At 40.9% G+C, this 23,103-nt stretch overlaps 1 protein-coding gene across 9 annotated transcripts in view; it reads right to left on the bottom strand.

Annotated features, from left to right (window-relative positions):
• LOC114452343 (pleckstrin homology domain-containing family A member 7-like) overlaps positions 1-23,103 on the bottom strand; it is a 96,118-nt gene that overhangs the window by 35,680 nt on the left and 37,335 nt on the right. For 7 of the 9 annotated variants that reach the window (XM_028431602.1, XM_028431603.1, XM_028431607.1 and 4 more), the window contains one exon: positions 10,712-10,795. In XM_028431602.1, coding sequence (XP_028287403.1) covers positions 10,712-10,795 — 84 coding nt within the window. Of the gene's footprint in view, positions 1-10,711; positions 10,796-10,921; positions 11,055-14,372; positions 14,377-23,103 lie in introns of those variants that run through there. The other 2 variants (XM_028431610.1, XM_028431609.1) reach the window with 2 other exon arrangements.

Here is a 23,103-nt window from a genome sequence, read left to right as displayed (position 1 = left end):
AAATCCTCCCAATGTGTGGACGTGCACAGGATCCATTTTCATTTTGTAGCCTCAGGTTAGCAAAGGCCTATTACCTGACATGCCCGTTTCACAGCAGGACGTTGATAAATAGACGTACAAAACCAGAACCACAGCAGAGAAATAAAACAGCAGAGCAGGCAGCATCACTGTTTTGTTAACAATACAAATGACTTAATCTGCATGCAAACCTGTCATGTATAAATATACAAATAACGCTTTAAAAGACATATCTGGTTTAGATGTAATCCACAGACCCTGCAGAAATATTAACTCATTTGCACAGTTCAAGGATCTGGTGTAGCTTGAATTCCAACACTTCCAACACTTTATGAATATATTAATTTGAGTTTGCACAACCTGTGACAACAAGTGAGGCAACAAATTTCAACAAATTGTGACCGACTGCTTGCTCCTGTATAGTCTACCTGCTGCATGATGGCAGGCCAGTTATTGCTGCTGTCTTAGACAGATGAGATTATTATTGTCATCAGGTTGACACCAGGCGAGGTGTGTGTGTGTGTGTGTGTGTGTGTGTGTGAATCAGTCTGATTAGTTTCAGAGGGGGAAACACTGGCAGTGTGATGCATTCCTTCATCCAAGAATCCAACATAATTACTCAGTGCTATATTTCTCTCAGACACACACTCCTCCCGTCTTCCACATTGCTCATTCTACACATTACGATTTAAAGAATCATGCATCTTTGTTTTATTGTTTATCCAAAGAAGGTTTAGTCTTTCCATTTCTGAGGTATCCTGCTACCTGAAAAAAAAAAAAAAAATGAAAACTGAAAGCACTCTCAGCTCTGCCCTCCATATTACAGGCTGCACTGTAACAGGGCTGGCAGCTTCACTACATTACTAACTTCTATCTACAGATGCATAATGTAATTCTGCTGAATGTGGTGTGGGCGGGTGGAGCGAGAGGGAGGCATTAGCTATATATTCATTTCGCTGTCAAGAGAATTTCATGCAAATTTTTTGAAAGGTCAGGAACTTTAAAATGTAAATGAGCTGCACTTTCATCAAAGTCACAGTAGAAATGATGTATTCTAATTGTATTAATATGTATAAGCTAATTGCAATAATTGCAATAAAAGTAAACCACTAATGCTGATAACGTGTGGTTTGTCTCAGGGGTTACTGTCATAATTTAACCATTTTATTCAGCTTTTATGATGAAAAGTGCTTTAGGAGGAGAAACGGCTAAACAGATAAGCCGGTCAAATGTTGCCATAGATGCATCTGTTGTGCACTTGAAGTGTCTAGGGCTGCAAAAAACAAGTATTTTTGATACTCGGATACTCGCCGATTATTTTTGCGATTACTGGATTACTCGGATCACGCATAAATGTCATAGTTTTTCCATAGATACGGCTGCATCTGGCAGCAGTGTCATTGTTTCAGCCCATGACCACCTGTGTCTGTGAGTGTGTGAGTGTGTGTAAACGGCTCGCCCGCGTCTCGAACCCGGGACCTCTTGCGCCCAAAACGCTGATCATCCCACTACGGCACAATGACGTCACTAAACGAGTCACCGAGTACTAAATTAGTTGTCGAGGCATTTTGCCGTCGAATATTACTTGAGTACTCGAGTAATCGTTGCAGCCCTAGTAGTGTCCTAACAGAAACACCTGAAATAAAACACAGCCTCAGTGTTGAGTGACAGGATTGGCCTTTTGAGTGCGAGTTAGCTCATACAAGGGGATGAGTGGAGGAAAGACACGACTTCTGTGCTCTGTAAATGAATCTGTATTGTGTTACGCAGGTGCTGGAGGTTCAAGAAACATGACCCTCTTATTAACCTCAAAGAGTACACGGTTATGGGTGGTGATGTTGCTTTTGTTTTGCAGCAAACATGGAGGTGAAGGAAAACAGGACAAGGGACCACAAAGTGAACCACAACCAGCCACAGTGTCCATTAAAATCTATGTCTCTCCACTGAAAACTTCCTTTCTCGTGTGCTTTTTATCTCCTTACACCTTTTCTTATGAACTGTTCGAGCATCTCCTAATCGAACTCAGCTAAATAAATTAAAAGAGGGACTGAGTAGGCATCACGAAAGGATTCTGTCACTGTCTGGTGAACGTGTTGTGCTGCAGCTCCATCTGTATAAAGTCCCTGTTACAGCATTGAAAGGAGGACTGAAAAGTGTTAATGTCACCATCGATTTATGGTGATGATTTCATATATTTTTGCTGTGTAAATATAAAAAACACCCAGAATCTGACATTTTAGCATTGTTTGCTTGATCTCTCAGCTTAGTAGAAGCCCCAACATTTATGACCTTTAGGCTCTGAAAACAGAAGGCAAATTTAAATTGATTTCTAACTCTGCACATTGCCTGTTATTATTCTGACAGCACAGAACTGCAAGTCAGCAGCATTGGTACTATTTAGATGCAGCTGTCAATCAAAATTAAAGGCGTCAACAAAGTCCTCTAATAAACAAAATCTAATCATGCACACAAATGACTGTAAAAACAAACATGCCGAGCTCGGCTGCTTCTATTGCACGACACAGAGATGAAATAAGCAGTGTTCCACCGCTGGCTGATGACTGATTAGAGATATTTACAGACAAATGGCACCACTCCTGGTGTTTATTCCTGTTACACCTCAGTCACTGCCTCTTCCCTTTTAAAAATTTAAAGAGCACTCCACTGATTTTACATTCTGTTTACTTAACACAAGTGGTTTGAAGAGTTCAAATGAAAGATGCTAATGTGCTGCCTCTGCTTTGTGCGGATTTTTGAAGCTCGACTATAAATCAGGATATCTCTGCTTCTACAGTGTCAATTTGGACTATTTTTTTATTAATCTGTCTGCTGTCTGAGTCCCTACATCACTGGAGAATTTCTGGCAATTAATTTTGACAAGTGGTGCAGGGATGCAACCTTGTGGGGCAGTAACTTCAGAAAAATCAACCCAAAATGACCAAATCGAAAGACAATTCTTTGAAGTGACTTCAAAAGCGAAAAGCTTAAAAAATAAACCACAGAACCATCATTAAGAAATACACGGAAACATAAGACTAATATCACCAATGACGGCTCAAACACAAACAGTCAAGACAAAATTTTAGTGTGTGTGAAACCGTTCACTGAATACAAAAATATAGACTTTGATTCCCTCTTGCTGATGTGAATATTTTATAGACAACGTTGTTGTTGGCGATATTAGGCCAAGACATCAGCAGCATTTAATTACACTGGAAAACGAATTTAGTCATTTTACCGCAAGACGTTTCCTGTATTTAAATACCACAAACCACAATCAAACAGGAAGAAGTCATTTGGCAAACCACAGCCACACACACAACAAAACACAATGAATGATGTCAAAAATCAACAGCGCCGACCGCCCACACAGTCACAGCTGACATTTAAATACAGTCAGACCTGCAGTCACATCTTCAACAGATGAAAACATTCAGAAATGTTACAATAAATTATCTCAGAGAAAAGCACAGGCACTCCAACATCCACTCCTCAAACAAAGAGTGGAGATCATTATTCCAGTATTTCACATCAGGACAAGCAGTGAAAACTGAAAACTTCTGAATATGTTGGTGGAGACAGTCAAAGAAGAAAAGCACACTCACTCAATTTTCCAGATTAAATTTGTTTCCATGACACTTCTGCCTCCGCAGATCATTCAGTGTGATCTTATTCTGTGATGATAAATGGGGCTAAATCATCTTCAACAAAGCCATACTTCTCTACTTATTAGTTTCGTTTGTCAGCGATTGTGTCTTTTTGTATATGTATGTATATGTTTTAAGCATGGGTGTGAAAAGGAAATTTACTCTCCATGTTTTAGGTAGTTCTACATAATCCATAACATTATAACTATTGTAGCTTTAAATCCACTCACTGTGTTTTCTACACACAAGTGGGTGGGAGACCTACTTGTTGCTCAACAATGCATTCCTTTTATAATAACTGCAATCCCCCTGTTTCCTGCTTCTACACCGCTGCTATGGCAACAGTCAACCAAAGCGTTGCCATCCTGCACCCCTGGCAAAACACCATGTGTACACTCATCACACATCACACCAGTATATGTCCAGTATCAGTGCAAACAGTGAGGGCTGAGAGATAGAAAAATAAGTACGACTAAGAGAAGAGAAGAAGAAGAAGAGAAGGGGAGGGATTAGAGGAATCCCAATAACATGGCAGAAGCAGCCAGGAATTATATTTATCTAAGTTTCTGTTCTGTTTAGATGAGAATAATCTTTTTTGAACATATGTTTTTGTTTTTAAAATGGATGGCAGGCACAGGAGGAGAGTTTTTTTATCATTCTGTGTAACAAGCTGTGCAAGTTTCTGGATTAACAAACCATGCTGGGAAGACATCAAATAAATATGAGACACCAAAAACTGACATTTCTTCAAGTATATCTGGCAAACAACTGTAAAGTTCCACTAGCTGCACGATACAAATTTCCAGGTTTTCAAGAAGAAAGTCAGACAGACGAGGAACAAATAGACTTAGACACACTTCAGATACTGTGAGACAGCAGCAGGAGCAGCAGCAGCAGCAACTGAGGAAGTCGTCCCATCTCTCCTGCTGCCAAAATAAGAGCTGATAAGGTGGTCCTACAAGCTGTGAAGTCCTGACACTTTAGCCACTTTAATCCACGATAACCCCTGAACGAATAAGTCCACAAAGAAAGATTTGGCCTCGATGAGAAACACAAGTGCTTCATCCAGGGTTATTTAAAGCCTTAAATAGCACAGTGGCTGTTGCTGCATAGGAAACACAGGTCTTTCCTTAAATTGCTGCTGGTGCTGCAATGGCAATTGGATAATTAGGGTTAACAGTAGGTGGGTATAATCCCAGCCTCCTCCTACATACATTTATAGTAATTGTATTGTCTGTGGTGGACAATGTGTTGCAAATGCAGGAACTTTGTGACCCAACAGGTAACTAATAGTTGTATCATTATCATGCAATAAAACTGCAGTGAGTTGGCACTGAGGTATATCAAGGAAGACATTATTATATTAGATTATCCTGGACTCTGACAGGTTTAAAGTGAATCAGTATTTCAGTACGTTTGTTAGTGTGGAAAGCCAGACATGACAACAGACCTATTTACACAGAAATCTGAGGATTTAGCATGTTAGCTCACTGGCTACGAGACTGCAAACCCAGCCAAAACAAATGTGTTTCCGTGTACCTCTAGAGTTCAGCAATGTGTCAGAAGTATTTCATCAAGATACACATCCATCTGACAATCACGTTTTTTGCACAACAATCCAGGAAGTACCTGCTCATAGCAGCACATAAGACCAACTTTAAATGCTTCTACATACTACAGTCATGTGAAAAAATTAGGACACCCTTTGAAAGCATGTGGTTTTTTGTAACATTTTTAATAAATGGTTATTTAATCTCCGTTTCAACAATACAGAGAGATTAAAGTAATCAAACTAAACAATGAAAACTGAAGAAAAGTCTTTTCAAGATCTTCTGTAAATGTCATTCTACAAAAATGCCTATTCTAACTGAGGAAAAAGATAGGACACCCTTGCCCCTAATAGCGAGTGTTACCTCCTTTGGCTGAAATAACTGCAGTGAGACGGTTCTTGTAGCCATCTACCAGTCTCCGACATCGGTCTGAGGAAATTTTACCCCACTCCTCAATGCAGAACTTTTTCAGCTGTGAGATGTTTGAGGGGTTTCTTGCACGTACAGCCCTTTTCAAGTCACCCCACAGCATCTCAATGGGATTCAAATCTGGACTTTGACTTGGCCATTCCAGGACTCTCCATTTCTTCTTTTTCAGCCAATCTTTGGTTGATTGACTAGTATGTTTTGGGTCATTGTCATGTTGCATGGTCCAGTTCCGCTTCAGCTTTAATTTTCTAACTGATGGTCTCACATGTTCTTCAAGCACCTTCTGATACACAGTAGAATTCATGGTGGATTCTATGATGGTGAGCTGACCAGGTCCTGCTGCAGCAAAGCAGCCCCAAACCATGACACTTCCACCTCCATGCTTCACAGTTGGTATGAGGTTCTTTTCTTGGAATGCTGTATTTGGTTTACGCCAAACATGTCCTCTGCTGTTGTGTCCAAATAATTCAATTTTGCACTCATCTGTCCAAAGCACATTATTCCAGAAGTCCTGGTCTTTGTCAACTTTATCTCTGGCAAATGTCAGTCTGGCCTTGATGTTTCTCTTGGAAAGCAAAGGTTTCCTCCTTGCACACCTCCCATGCAAGTTAAAGTTGTACAGTCTCTTTCTGATTGTAGAGGCATGTACTTCTACATCAACAGTAGCCAGAGCCTGCTGTAGTTCTCGAGATGACACTTTAGGGTTTTTGGAGACCTCTTTTAGCATCTTGCGGTCTGCTCTTGGGGTGAACTTGCTGGGGCGACCAGTCCTGGGCATGTTGGCAGTTGTTTTGAAAGCCCTCCACTTGTAGACTATCTTCCGGACAGTGGAATGGCTGATTTCAAAATCTTTTGAGATCTTTTTAAATCCCTTCCCAGACTCATAGGCTGCTACAATCTTTTTTCTGAAGTCCTCTGACAGCTCTTTTGCTCTCACCATGGTGCTCACTCTCACTTCAACAGTCAGGAGCACACCAAACTAAATGTCTGAGGTTTAAATAGGGCAAGCCTCATTCAACATGCAGAGTAACGATCTACTAATTATGTGCACCTGGTGTGATATACCTGTGTGAGATCTGAGCCAATTTAAGAGGGAATACATGTGAGGGTGTCCTATCTTTTTCCTCAGTTAGAATAGGCATTTTTGTAGAATGACATTTACAGAAGATCTTGAAAAGACTTTTCTTCAGTTTTCATTGTTTAGTTTGATTACTTTAATCTCTCTGTATTGTTGAAACGGAGATTAAATAACCATTTATTAAAAATGTTACAAAAAACCACATGCTTTCAAAGGGTGTCCTAATTTTTTCACATGACTGTATTTGAAGCTAATTATGTCCTTCTGATTCTACTTCCTGTGGCATTAGCTTTGGGTCTACACAGTATGATCTCAGTGTGAAATAGAAAAACAAGATTTTAGAAAATGATTGAACCATTACTTTTAATATCGACTTGAAATATTAATCATGTTGGAGAGTTGGCGTTTTATACTTTCCAAGGACTCTGTCTTCTGCAGGTGTAATCAAAGTATGATTTTAAACATTTAAAAAATGCAATTACAAGCAGCTTGTTGCTTCTCAAGAAACTAGATACCTAACTCTGCTCCCAATATTCATACCTGGGTTTAACTGGTCTATAGATGTAATCCATTACCCTCAAGTACTTTCTTCACTGCAATCATGAAGACGGTGCTTTAGTTGATGGCCCATCTGTCCCTCACACAGCAAGAACATCTTTGAATGAATTAGTACATTAATACACTGCACTACAAAACATTTAAACTTCCCCACACCTGTGGACACACACACATACCCCTGCCCTGTCTATTTTCATAGCAACACAGATACACACACCAGGACAGTGTGTGTTGCACTGACACATTATCATAGGGGTTTGGACAGGCCTGCTCCACTCCTACGCGGCTGCTAATAAGACAGATCCATCAGAACAGACTGAGGAAAAATGCAACCTGGTCCTCTGACATCTACAGTCGAATGGAGAGAAGCAGGAAAGAGAGAGAGGGGAGAATAAGACAATGAATAGGAAGTGGAGAAAAGAGAGACAAAAGAAAACAGAGACAAGGGAAATCATGGAGAGAGGGAGGGAGCGAGAGAGAGAGAGAGAGTGCATTCACAAAAGAAAAACAAAAGAAGTCATGTAAAGGGCGCTCAGTGTCTGCAGACACAGGTGTCTGTCATTGTTAACCCTCAAAATAATAGGATTCACTTTGAATACTAAAAGTAAAACATAATACAAGCCGGTATTGTTTCTCCAAAAATTATACTAAATTCTTGAGTTTTCAATTTGTTCTAGGACCACCATCTACCGTCCCTCAAGTGTAAAGAAAAGAACACGGAACGTGACTTCAGAACAATAAAATATAAGATACAGTTATAAAGAAAATGAGAGATACAGGAAATGGCTAAAAACAATATGAGGGAAGGTAAAATAGGAGGGGAAAAATGATTGGGTGGGACTGATAGAAATAGAGTGAACAGGAAATGGAAACCAGTGAGATGGTGACAGCGAAAGGAAAAATGAAAATAGAAATTGTGCCTGAATCTTCATTATGTTTTAATGTGTTCCTTCTTTAGATTAGCAGCTACAAAAGCTCCATTAACTGCTCTTCTCTGAATTAACTGACTGAATATGATGTGTCCAAGAAAGAAAGCAGACCACTGTGTAGTGACATCCAATAATACATCACCATGCCAGCAGTCAGTATTACATTTAAAGGCCTGCTAAAATAAAATTATATAAGTATATAAGCAACTTCTGCATGTTAAATTTATAAGTGAACACTGGACTGTATATTCTAATTCAAGGAAATTAAAGCAACAACTTGCTACACGCAAATATGCGACTGCTACCACTCTCCTGTGTGAACCGACCGCGGCCCTGAAGTGACCCGCATGCGCAGAAGAGGACACGACGTCACACAATGTGTGCTTCTGTGGCTTTGTTTATGTTAATGTCTGATGTCACTTTAGCCTGCAGTCTGAACGTAGCTAATAAAGTAGATAATTAAAGTAGTTAGTCGTTAGTTAGTTAGTCCTGATATCTTAGTATTTGTCAACCTCCCTACAAAAAAAAGAGAAAATATAAGTATATGTATATGGTGTAAGCAAACTGGCTTACACAGGGGCCCTGGTATTGATCTTTGTGGGACACCTTTATTAATAATTTGGAACGTGAATTGAAAACCAGCAGCATTAGACTAACTTTAGCCTAGATGATTAGTTTGAAATCTTAAAAACTGCACAATGCAATTCCTGCAAAGGAATTTCACTGTTGTTTTATACAAATTTAACTTGATATCCTGATTGTGTAAGCATTGTGATACAGACTGAAGGAAAGGAGGACAGACTGCAGCATACAACAGAAAATCAATCGATAACACATGAACAAGCAACAACCAAAGCAAATGCCAGTAACAATAAATACATCTCATGTTTCTGACAAAGACATTCTACTTCCGAAAAAGCCCTCTTTTTTGTAGATTACATGACTAAAAGTTCTCGGTAGCTCACACATTTTCATCCGTATTTACTTGTCTCATTGGCCTACATTACCAGCAGGCAAATGAAAAGAGAGTCCAATCTCTTGCGAGACCTCAGAGATTCCCGCCACTGTTGTAAAAGTCGTGGTGTGGGATTCAGTCGCTGGCAGGAAATCTTTGCCCAAACAAAGTCCTTAGAGTGCAATACAAACCGTCTCTTAAACAGCTGTGAGGAAGCACTCTGGTTCGTTTACTCCAGGGAGACCAACACTGATAAGTCAAAAAAATAAAGGTAAACATCGGTGCCCTAAGAGCTGATGTTTGCTTACACTGGAAGTTCATTTTTTTGCATTTTTGCTACTGTATTTACATTTAATTGCACACAAACATTGCCTAGTTGAGGAAAATTTTAACGTTTTGGAAACAAAGCTGATGTTTCCCTGTGTTAAGTTTGTTGCAGCATCAGTTAGTGATCCCACCCAGGATGAGCTGGAGGGCGTTGCTGGAGACAGGGAGGTGTGGGTACCTCTGCCTCCCCTGTTGGTTTATAAAACGGATAGTGTTTGTTATGCTAAGCTAATTTCACCCCCTGACAACATGGTTTGCACCCTCAGAACCATCTGAGGATGTTTCAGGAAACAGTTTGGAAGCAAGAGGCACATTCAAACTGTTACTGGATAAAACACCTGCCAGTCAGGCTAACTTCTACTAATCAGATCAATCGATTGACGAAGGGAAACACAAGAAGCAGCTGAAGAGCTTCCTTATGTTAGCATGCTGCAAGACGATCTCCCCTGCGTTTGTTAGGAACGGCCGCTTCTCAGTTTTATTCCCACACGCTAATATCAAACCTAAAAAAAACAACCATAACTACCAGTACCTGTACTAAGCACACCGCCTGAAGCTTAGCATGATGGATTTGTGTGATTTTTGGGATCTTACAAGCACCAGCTCGATCTTCTTCTCCGACTTTCAGCAAGAAAATGAAAAGAAATATAGCTACAACTTGAAGAACACTCGGCTGCACCTGGCTTCACTATCAGCCAGACAGAAGAATAGAGTAATATTCATTCAAAGTCATTCTTACTGTAGCGTCACCGCAGAGAGATTCCTTCAACGTGTCCTTGAAATAAACATCATCAACATTTCAAACATCTCCTTTCATGTCTTAACATTAAAGACGCTCAGGTTGAAATGAAAGAAACACCTCTTAAAACAATACTGAACTTTTCATCAAACCTATATATAAAAAAACTTCTGCGCTGTCCGTAATGATAAAAGATGTCACTGTCAGCACTCTGTAACAACACACACGCACAAATCATGTAACACAACAACAGCAGGGGAGGATTTTCTTTTAAATCCAGTATTTTTTCATCCTTTTAAAGAAGTGATAAAATACAAAAAGCATAGCATTCACCCTGTGCCATGCCAGTTTTAGTGTTGATTTCAAAACAGCTGGAGAACATAAATACAGCCTGAAGTATCAGACATCAGATAAATTCTTTATTTCAGCAGCTGAGTTTTCTTTTATGTATGGATGAGGATGTGGAGGAAAAAAAACTCACTGTTCTTGCAGGAAATAATCCACGTTCTCTGGAGAGATCTGTCCGGTCACTGGATGGCGAAATGTTGTGGTCCTCTGGTTATGGCTGAGGTGACAGAGGGGGGGGGGGGGGGGGGGGGGGGGGGTGGAGGAGAAAGAGGAGACCAAAATTAGCAACCGTGGTTGTACTGTAAACACTGTAAACGGCATCACCCTGGATTTTCACACCCACTGTGTTCAAAAGTCCGACGCACACAAGCTGATCATTCCCCAGAGGAGCAGCGGGCTTTAGAAGCTCTGTCCGGCCTCTCCACCCTGATGGGCCCTTCTGTCCCTGACTTTCCCAGCCCTGTGTAGAATGTGAGGGGTGACTGCAGGACCCCTGACCCACCCACTAAACCCCACCCAACCCATCCTGCACGAGCCTGTGTTGACCAAAGTGACACTCTCAGCACAAATGCTGGACAGTGCAAGCCTGGGCCTCCATCAGTTATAGACTCACTCACTCAGTCATTCTAAGCCCTCAGCCAGAGTGTAAAAGCATTCGACTGGGTAAACAACACAGGGTGGCATGGAGGGTCACGGTGTGTGTGTGTGGGTGAAAAGAGAAGTGGTTCCCAATGAATCATGACCTGAAATGTTTTTCAGTAGATGGATCATAACGATTGTTGTGGCATGTTTATGCTGCCCTCTGCAAGTCAATGACCACAGAGATTATCGAGTTAAACGAGTGTTTCGAACAGAGAAATGGCTACTTCTACAAACAAAAAAAAAAAGCATCTTTTAAAGTGGACTAATTACATCTCATATCTCTTTACCTATCACAGTTTGTTCACAATAATAATAATACGTCTAAAACAGAACAAGAACAAAAAAAGGCTGACAGCTGAGTGCAGCCCTGTAATTACAGAGACTTTCCTGTAGTGAAATTAGCTTGTTAAACTGGATAATTAAAATTGTAGTGTTGAAACAAAGCCAGTGCTCAACTATATTTGCAGATTTTCACACTTTAAAAACCTCCACACAGCAGACATGCTTGTCCATTACACACACACTCACTGATTTAAGTTACTCTCAGCTTCTCTGCAGATGTTTTTTTATTTTATATGGTTGATATTTCAATTAAACTCAGTGACAGGTGGATGTCTTCATATGCAGCCTAACAAATGTAACCCACATGTCTTAACCTCCACCCCCTTTTCCCCTATTTATGGATGACAGCTAGATCCACTGAGCTTTAAAACTGGTCATTGAGTAATGTCGTGAAGAATTCGTCCATCTTTAATTTAACAAATTGTACAGAAAAATATTTTGTAAGTACAGCTGAGCAGTTTGCCAATAGTAGCATAAAACAACAAAAAGAAAAGTGCTAATGTACTCGAGCAGCTGCTTAGTAGTCACCAACAGAAGCTGAAACACCCCACACACTTTGCAAACAAAGCCTGTGTGTGTATGTGTGTAAAGAATCAGAACCCTTTCCAGGCTCTGAATACAATCAATATGTAGTAACACTGCTTTCCATTCACTAGCAGCTCGCATTACTCATGCTGTACAGATTCCTGCTTGATGTAGCAGAAGATCAAAACCTACAAGGGAACAAGGTTTCCCAGGAGACCTGATGACATGGCAGCTGCAGGCTCCGTAACAGGGACTCACAATACCGTTATTAGCTCACAGCACGAGACCCAAATTCAACTTGTCACATGAAACTGGTCGCCCTGCACCGCCTTCAGGCACTTTTACTCATACCCAGGTCTGTTACTGTGTTTCCTCACCTTTCTTGCAGTCAACATCTAGAAATTTCTATTGAAAATACAAAGGCTTGTATTTGCATTGTGGCTCTTGTGAACTATTTCTTACTGCAACAGCTTTTTAGGCATTTTTAGCTAGACTTGAATTAATTGAATTCTCTGTTCTAGTTTGGCAGAGTTTGGTCTTCCCGCCTACAGCTGGCAGCATACCTCGAAGCATTATCAGCAGCTGCGGGCTGTGTGTTTGGTCGTTAGTTAATAATCAAGAACACCATGTGATGAATTTTTAGTTTCTAAAATGCCTCGATGGAGCAGGCACAGTAGCCTACAGGGGATCCTCCTCACATTGGCACGTGTGTTCAACAGCTGGCCATAAGGAAAGATTTAAATATATAAACAGGGGTACTGAAGAGCATAAGGAACCGAATCAACAGAGGAGGAAAGCAGCACAATGTCGGGGATGGTGTTAGTCATGCTGCCAGAGAAGTGCGTCTTAGAGGACAAAAACATTCTGCTCTCTACATAGTAGCACCTCTCAGGGGATATATATACGCTTTGTTTCACCACAAGGAACAACACAGGCGAACGGAGTCTAAGAATTAATAATGGTGGAAAGAAGACTGAATTATAATCAATCAGTAGTGGCATGAAAATAGTAAACAGATTGTCCGGACAGGCCTCTGAGCCAAGAATTATGACTGAGATGATCGTCTGGCAGAGCTGCAACAAATATGACAGCAGGTACTAAAAGGATGAGGCGACATGTCAGCGCTCGTTTTACTGATCAATGCAGGTGAGTTGCATATCTGCTTCCAGATAAGTTGCAACACTGACAAATAATCTGTTCGAGTGTGAAAAGCCAAGTCTTAGATAATATGATTTACAAACTACTGATCAACAGGATTTAGTGAACGTCATCTTGCAGTGATGACAGGTGTAAAACCATTTCTCATTCACACAGAAGTGTAAGAAGTACCAGGTGCATGCAAAATTCATAGTGATCTTATGAAATGAAATGCATCATGTTAAAACCTATTAACTCTCACCCTCATTTCCAGACATATTACAGAAAGCCGAGGACACAGTCACCTCACATTGATCGCGCGCACAGTCACACAGAGGCCCATCTATTTCCTGCCTAATACATGAAGCACCTTCTCTTACAAAACTGATAAATCCACGTCAGATTGCTCACAGAATATGAATGGGAACAGCGTGTAAGTGTCCTGAGAGGTTGTTTATCAGCAGCTGTGATTTCATTCTGCGACGAGGTTCGAAATAGTACAAGGCATAATAGATGCGATGGTGTCATTTCATAAGAAGGCATGCAGCCATGACCTGAGCTCCAAAAGAAAAATGATGAAACCGGTGCTAAAAGCTTTATATAGCAGCCTTTTAACAAAGCCCTTTAACACTGGAAATAAAAGACCCTTTACAAAGTATCTTACATATCTGGGTCATTTTGCTAATCTGTGGATTTTTTTCTTATTCATTTCAACTGGATATACATATAAATCGCACATATAGTGGCCTATAATGCAAGGTTAGGGTGGGATGAAATCTAGTCCATGAAGTGTGCCAGGTGAGAAACCTCTCTAAAGCCTCTGCCCAGTCTTTTATTGTGTTCTACATCTCACATCATGTCCCTGAACTAAAAGGGTACCTGAAACACATCACCGGCTAACAGCGTATTCGCAACAAATGTACTCACTTCATACAAATATTTCTGTAACCCCTTAAACTCTCACCTCCAACGACAGCGGAGGCACTTTCCTCCCCAGTTATAGCAGCTCTCCAGCCATGGGAGACTTACATAACAGACATATCATTAAAAGAGCTATGTCTCAAAAAAGCCCAACACCCGCTGATTAAAATAGCCTCCTTGATGCTGACACTGTGCACACAGCTTTCCATGTAAGGTGTGCTGTTTACCTGCAGGGTGGCAGGAGGTAGGACAGATCTGGAAGATTGGTCTTATCAGGGACGGCGCAGCATGCAAATATTAATAAGGGTTAGTGCTGTCTTTGTTCTCCATCAGTTAAAAAAAAAATACTTTTTAATGTTAGTCCACCATTTACACTGGTTTAAGTTCCAATCCAGTTCAAATTAAGTTAAAATGGCAAATAGCTTTGCTGCTCAAGAGATGTAATGGCATTAAAAGAAGCATGCTGTGTATTAAAATCAATGAGAGCTGCAGTTTGATGACCTTTTAGACTGAGATTAGCTCATATATGCAGGTTATTCAAAGCCACAATAAAGCTGATTCCAAAACAGGTCAGTGGGTTTTTGGACCAGTGTGAAAAAGCTTTAAAAATCACCTCTGAGAGCTCCCACAAGCCTGTGTACGACCAACAGAAAATACACTCCTACACATCCCAATGGCATACAAAGTTTGTGGTGATGTTAAAATTATAAGGTTGTATGTGTCAAACCTGAGTTTGTCACAGTTTTTTTTTTACTTGCACTGCCTGTCATTCCTAAAGATCTTGTCCAGCTACAGCAGATGACACCATGCACTGTCTAAACCCAACAAATCAAACACCGTGATGAGGCCTCCCTTCCGCCATCAGCATCAATTTCAATTCTAAAGCCAAATTTTCAAAGACAGACTCAGCTCCATCTGCTTCTGAAACATTTTCTCAGATGCAATCAGCAAAAGACCCTGATTGTACCAATCAGCTGAGCTCAGATTCAAACTGTATATTATACATCGTTTTATTTCTGTATTACTGTGGCACATTCTGCAGCACTGATCCCACCAGGGAAGCTATGCTTTAATCAAGCGCCTCCTCTATCTGACGGATATGTTCAGACACATTGTGCGGTCATCTCTGCAGTCGTCTCCTTTTTCGTTTCAGACAATGAGACAAAATATCTACCATGTGCAAGTACTGGATCCCTGCCATGCAAACATCAGGCAACATGGCTCATTACTACAAAATCAAATATTCTAGGACCACTCTGCCTTTCATGGTGGTTTGGCACTTGGATTTTCTTGTCTTCTTTTGGTCTTCATTTAATAAAACGGCACCCCTGCAGCTGAGGCAGACTGCGTGCCTCTGCGAAAGCCAGGATTGACATCAGGGAATTAAACTGAACCTTTCGCTTACTAGACAATCTTGACCGTTGACCTGCTGTCAGCTGGTATGCTCAGCGCCTCTTTTCGCCCTCCGTCCATGTCCATGTGACATTTATGAAGGACAGGCGGTAAACCTCCAGGGTTACGCAAACACTTGGCCGTCTATGAAAGGACTCGCACAACACGACCCACCTCTCATGCAAACACACAAGATCACACATACATGAGCTCCCTTTAACTGACAGACTGCACCTGTTATGTCACATGACATGGGTGTCACTCTGGTTCTTAGGAAACTCCACTTACTTCACTCCTGCTCGCCCTTGTAGCCAAGTAAATTACAACCTAAGATGAAACCTGTTGTCCACAAACACATCTATCAACTGATTTTTTTTTTTTTGTATAAAAAATACTAAAAATCTAAGTTTGCGATCAATAATGTCTGGGAAAACTGTGACTGATGTTTTCAGCCTCAAATTAGAAAAAGTTATAGGGCTAATCAGAAACAAATTAACCAATAATGTTTATTAGTCACAGTTCTGAAATCAAATTAAAGCCTAATTTAAGCTGTTTCCTCACCATCATCGTGCCAAAATGAGTTGGCACATCTCTGTAATCAATGTCCTTCTGAGGCTGAGTAACTCTGCCAGTACTTTTTTAGTCAGACACTGAACTCGTTTTCCTGTTAACATCTTAATCTTGTTTAATTTCTACATGTGGCCCTTCCTTTCGCTGAAGGTGGACTGACTGAAACCATCCACATCCACAAACCATAAAGCCCCACCTTCTTTAGACCGTGCTCTGATCACTAATAAATAGCAGGACTGTATCCTTTGTATCATTTGCCATTGCTGCACGCCCTGCCTGTGTTTTAACAGATGTGCAGCAGACAGAGTGGTTTGAAAATGATGTGATGAGTGGGTGTTCTCTCAGTCAAAGGTCATGTCTATTTAAAGGGATTTTCCAGATGAAATGCGTTTGAAGTGTGGCGAGGGAGGGCTGGGAGGAGTGCTGCCGGTGCAGTATAGGGAAACACAGCAAGGTCATTCCCATTCAGAGCACCCTGTGCATGTTTTAACAATGTACGTGATTGAGTGTGTGTGTGTGTGTGTGTGTGTGTGTACATGCTGCATGAAATGACACCAGCATTTACAGTTTTTTGTTGAGTGTGATGTATGACATATGTGTCATACACACATCAATAATAATCCATAACCGACAGCTGTTACACCTGCATTCACAAGCATTTTACAACCCCTAAAATGGAGACTTTCTTCTTTATTAGGTATTTCTTTTCAACATGACCCTCTTCCAGGACAACACACAAAAACATCAACAGCAGAAGGACATGCAGGCTAGACACACAAATGCACATCACTGCCAAGTAGCGCTTTGGTGCATGGCCTAATGGTTAAATAAACATCACCTAATTGACTCGTACTATCACAGCTGCAAGAGGGGCCTTGATTTGGCCGCAGCACAAAAGTAGGTTAAAACATGATCACTGCTGATTTTCAGCGGGCTGCAGAGAGGCCTGCTGAAAATCAGCAGGCTGTTTCAATCAGATTATTGAAAGCCCAAAGATGCTCCTGATACTGCAAATATTTTTACAAAAACAGGCAATGATTTTCAATGTAAACCCGACATTAATCTATGAACATGCATGCAAGTTAAGCACATGCAATTCACACTAGTTTTACTATACTGTGCTAAACATACACCCAAGGTCATATTTGCCAACATATGACCCACAGCCAGAGAAACCTCACTGAGCATTTCAACTTTAAAAAAACAAAAAAAACAAAACAGTCCAGGAAACATCTGTGAAATTTGTGCTGCTCTGCTGGTGGAGAATAGTGCTGCTGCTGTAACTTTAGAGTCCAACTCCACCTTGTTCTACCGCTGGCACTGCAAAAACAAAACTATGAAAAGATGCAGGGAGCTTCCTCAGCACAATGAAAAGCAGCAAACAGAAAAGCTCACAGCTTGTTTTTTACCTGTGTCCAACGAGGTCACCGCCTTGGCTTCATTACTTTTGTTCCCTTCCAAGCATGTGAATGTGAGTGAATGCTGCATCCACTGCACGCTCCTTCCTGTCTGTAACAAGAAGCGGGGAGTGCCAGCATGCTAGCATGGTCTTATATCTGGCCAGGGGGTAAAGAGATGGAATACAATCTGACCACTACAAACACACAAAGTCATACGCACACTGACACACACACACAGTCAGTCATCCTGCTGAATTCCTAGCAGGCTGCTGCTGCCAGTAAATTCCTTCCTTGGCCTGGTGAGCATGAAGCAGTGACACATTTGGTTCAGCTTCACGCTGCTGCTGCCACCCTCCCTTGTTCAGGTTTCACAGCCATCCACTACCACCTACCCACATCCAGCACACATCACAAATACAAACAGCCTCTTTCATTTGATTTCCTCTCCGTCCATCTCTCTCTTCACTCCAGTCCCAACTCCCACTCAGGCTGAAAAGCATTCAGAAATGCCCCTTGTTTGATTAGATAAAGCAGGCATACTGTATATGTATTATAGTAGTCTGTTCTCTAAAGCCTACTGTTATAAAGAAATCACTGTAAAGAGGGTTATTATTGGATCTCTTATTTCACATGTCAGCTTGGCTGCATGATAAGCAAGAGCTGTTACAATAGCTTTAATGCTAATGTCTTTTGTGCCAGACACATTTACTTTTCAGTGAGCGTTTAAGTCACATTAAAGTGTTGCTTCATCACAAGGCTTTTACAATTAGGCTAGAAGGTGTAGTCAACATAGGCTACTGGGAAAAGCTACACATCAAAGTGGATTTTTCTCTTTTCTGTATACAACAGGATTCTGGTTTTTATCCCAAACTGCAGCTTGCATAATCTACTTTCTCCTTTAGCTCATCCCCCTGCTTCTTCTTCTCCCACCAACGTCTTTATCAATCTCCCTTAGTCAGGGGCCATAGGCTAGAAGCCAGTCTATGACCAAAAGACCCCCAACTGCTGATACACAAAGCATCATTTTGCGTATTACATCACAGCACTTTTATGTTGCCAGGCAGCTTCTGCATCTCTGGATTCAGTGTGACCTAGTAAAATGAAGAGCATCTCAAGCGGCACAGAGAGGATGAGGTGGGAGTGGCAGCACCGGGGCAGTCGCTCAGCAGTGCTGCTGGCAGACTACAAACAACATGGTGCCAGTAATGACTGAGGCTAACACAAGCATTACTGACATTACTGGCATGGACTACCTGCTGCCAAACCCCCAGCACTTGCCCACAGCACTTCTGCTACAATCCTGTCATGTGGAAGCATTCGATTAGTGAAACATTACATTATGCATGCTTTCAACTTTCTTTTACAGAAAGCTATAAAATTAAAACTGCTGGTGGCAACAGTGACAGAAAACATTATCCCACCCAGAAAACTTGGAAACGTCCAAGTGGCAGAAAAACACTCCACTGAACAGCTCACACCTGTTAGTAGTTGTGGCACTTGTCTCACAACATAAACACTTTACCGGCATCATCTTCTACCCACAAAAGCACGGTGCTACTGTGAAAGAGAAACCCAGCGGGCCTTTCATCAACACCATAAATACGACTCCAACGCATCATATGGTGACAAAATGAGTTCTGGTGCTATTTGAAGAGAGAAGTGTGTTTTATAGTGCTGCTATGCTAACATTTGTTAGCGTGCTGAAATGATGAGTATGTGGTTGAGTGATTTACTACGCACAAAACCTTTTGCCAACACAACACACTTAAGAGGCATCCAGTACACTTCAGACTATCATACTTTAGATTAGAGAATCCATTTGTCCTCCAGTAGCATTTGAAAATATCAGTTTATTTTAAAAACCTTTAAACCAGCAATGCAGTGAAAGACCTTGCAGCCAACCAGCGCTCATTACTTTCAATGGAAAAATATTAACAAGCCAGTTTACTTTTCACCACACGGCTACAGAGGGCTAGTGCAGAAAAATATGTCTACTATCAGTAACATGAGTGAATACACTGGTTGTCATCTAGATTATTTATAAAGGTGCTCTTGTGTTTTGTTGCAGAAATCTGCTGTAGTCTCGGCCGGTAAACCCTCAGTTTTACTTAAATCTTTGCCCCCACTGAATCTGCAAAAAACTGCGTTTAATCACTTCTGTTTACAAGTCGAACAGATGTGGAGTATATTGTTCTCTGTGATGAATTAGGGCCCTCATTATTGTCCCTGCATAAGGATGGCTGCAGTAAACAGGTGGTGCCGCTGTCAGCCCAACAAGCTGCCACTTTGGTCCAGACTGAAATATCTCAGCAATTGTTGCATGGATTGATGTTTAATACAGGTGTTTGTGGTCCCCACTGGATGAATCCTATTAAATTTAGCAACACCCTCAAATTTCCTTTATGGCATCATCAGCAGACAGACATTTGTGCTCTCCAGAGGATGAATCATATCACCTTTTGTCATTTTTCTATACAGGCACTACCGGTAAGTTGACATTTATGGTCCTCAGAGAAGGACTCCTATGAACATTGCAACTTTTCCTTATCCATGCAGCAGGCAGATATTTGTGGTCCTCAGTGGATGAATCTTATCAACTTTGGTAACCCTTTTATACAAGGACCAGCAGCAAGCAGACCTTTGTAGTCCCCAGAGGATGAATCCTATCAGGTTTTGTAATATTTCTATACTAGTAACACCAGTGAGAGGACATTTGTGGTACAGAGAGGATGAGCTTAACAGGCTTCATAACTTTTCCTTAAACATGACCAGTGGCAGGCATTTATAGTCCCCAGAGGATCAAGAATATCAAAAACCTCTTTGCAAGCACCAACAGCAAACACACAATTCAGGAACAAACAGGATGAATCCTATAAAGTTTGGTAATGTATCCTCAAGCAACAAAGGACAAGGGTAATATTTGTGTTCCCCAGAGGATGAATTCTTTAAGGTTTAGCATGTTTGCCTTGACTACAATGAGAAGAAAGATAGTTGTAGTCCCCAAAGGTTGAAACATTTTAGATTTAGTCATTTTTTTTCAGCACCACCAGCCTGCAGAAAGTTGTGGTCACCAGAGGATGAATTCTGTAGTAACTCTATAGTAAACAATATACTCAGTTAAACTTACTTCTGTAACATTTTAGCACTCTGCCTATGCACTACTTATACATCGACTCACAGAGCTACGAGTACAGGTGTACACAACGTTACTCTTCACTCCATCCCGAGGGGGCACGGTTTGAAAATCTGTTTTTAAAGTTCCTACAGTATTTTTCAAGCTGTTTAGTATGCCAAACCAAATTTGATATGAATTCAGGTCAAGGACTTGGAAAACTGTAGAGCTCATGCCTTTGGGTTTCACAATAAAACACACAAATCTGACATTCAAAAATGTGGCTACAAAGCAGAGTATCAGTAAACTGATATCTCGAGTGATGCAGCATGCATCAGTATTCCTACAACCCCTCTTGATATGCTTGCCTCACAGTCGCAGTCACTTCAATCTTCAGCATTCATTATACTTTGAGAATAAATCCAGGGTAATTACCCAGGCCACTTGCAGGAACATTTCCTGATAGCTCTACGCAAATCATATCACTGCTTGTTCGACACTTGTCCACATTCAAATCAGCAGTGACGTTTTGGCCTCCTGCCTCAGCACCGACCCTGACTGACTCTAATTATAGCCACTCTTCACCGGGCTGAGGAGTAGAGTGCCTATTAAACGTCTTATTGCTAAGATAATGAAAATATTTTGCATTTGCATAAACAGGAATGGCAGTGGAATGGAGCCGTGTGATGGGGGAAAGCATGTAGAAGAGTGAACAATGCTTAGGCTCATTACAAAACTGCCTGCACTGACACAAAAATTAGCTTTCACACCGCAGTTTGTGCATTCGCAGCAAATAAGATTCATTGTGGGCACACGGAAAAGCTGCTTGAGATGGGGAGGATTTTGGGAGGCTATTTAGGGGACACAAAATATGTTTCAAAAGATGTGATTTATTTGGATTTAATGATTACAAATGAACTGAGTCAAACATTCTTAGTTTTTTTTTTTGTAGAAAAGACTGAGGACTGTAAAGTAGGAGAGGAAAATACAATGTAGGACACACAAGTTAACATAATGAGCATAGTAACAAGGCACCCTATCTGTTGGCTGCTCTTCAGCTGTGGCTGGGCTACGTGGGCGCAGGTCAACATCAAGAGGTAAAGTGGAGGAAAAAAATGTGCAGTATGTGTAACTTTAGCGGTTGTTCCGAGCCTCAAAGTGCCAGGAAAGCTGCCTACGGTATGCAGGGTTAATAATATAATGCAACACTTTAATAAACCCTGTCTCTCCTGCAGTGTTTTGGTGGTTTGATGGAATAACATTTAAATCAATTCAAACTTACACAAGTTATAATGTCGCTTGCTTGCTAGCACAGAACAGCATGAATAACATGTGATTTGATTATATATATATATATATATAGATATAATTCAGAGGTACAGCAGATGGGGCAAATCTCGGCATATCTTGACTCAAATATTAGGTGCCTAGTAGGGTTGGCGGTATCCAAATTTTGATACCGTCAAACGCCCTCCACATTTTACCCCGGTAAACGTAAATACCGTGCTGTGCCGTGCACCGTGCACCGTGCACTGAAAACCTGCTGGTCACGTTTTCCGCTGCCAAGTTTTTCTAATGGAAACAATTAAAGTTATAAATGTAGGCTCAGACGGCACCAAACTGTTGGCTTGTACCTACACCGTTCAGCAGTGTTCTTCTAAGGGACCAGGTCATAGCTCTTATCTTATCTTCTATATAAGTGGATTGCATTTTTCTATTGACGGTATTAAAATGGATACCGTCGCTACCTGTGTGCCCCGCCGGTATAACAACCCTAGTGCCTAGTGGCTAAAAAAGTGTAGCAGGAATTCACTAAGGTAAGCTCTTTGATGTAGACACAGTTATTATTGTAAGTGAGGGCATGAGACTTTATTCTGTAAATAAATAAAAGAGAAGCTACGTACAGATGTCAATACAAAGAAGCTAAACTGAAGAGCAGTTCAGTTTACTGATCAGCCCGTTACAGATAAAATCTATTGACCAAAGAGCCGTCAGTCGTCCTGACAGTGTGGCAGGTAGCTGCTGCTCTGCTGCTGGTCTACACAGAATCTGCTTCCAAAGTCTCTGATCCTTTGTGTTCCGACAGCATGCAGACACGGGAGACTTCTACTGTTCACACAAATATGAAGACACAGAGTAAACAGAGCAGGACTGGTGGAGCCAGAGAATGAAAATATGCCAATGACAACAACGAAATATAACGACAGCCTAAATGGATAACATCCCACAGATGATCCTCCCAAAGAGCCCTGAGCGGGATCCAGTATCATAACCTTTGAAGATTAAATAGTAAATAAATCAATTATTGATTATAATATGAAGGGAATATAATATTTATAACAAGACAGACAAAGAGAACTGCAAGAGAGACATAAAGTAAACATATTAAATATGAATGTTCAAGTGTTTTCAGAATATCTAAATAAAATATAATATAAATATATTTCGTAATGTCTCAATGAGAAAAGTTTAAACGAGAAATTT

Source organism: Parambassis ranga, chromosome 19 (genome assembly GCF_900634625.1).
Source record: "Parambassis ranga chromosome 19, fParRan2.1, whole genome shotgun sequence".
Classification (NCBI taxonomy): domain Eukaryota; kingdom Metazoa; phylum Chordata; class Actinopteri; family Ambassidae; genus Parambassis; species Parambassis ranga.
The sequence above is the reverse complement of the archived record's forward strand: the minus strand, read 5'-3'. Positions and strand labels throughout refer to the sequence as shown.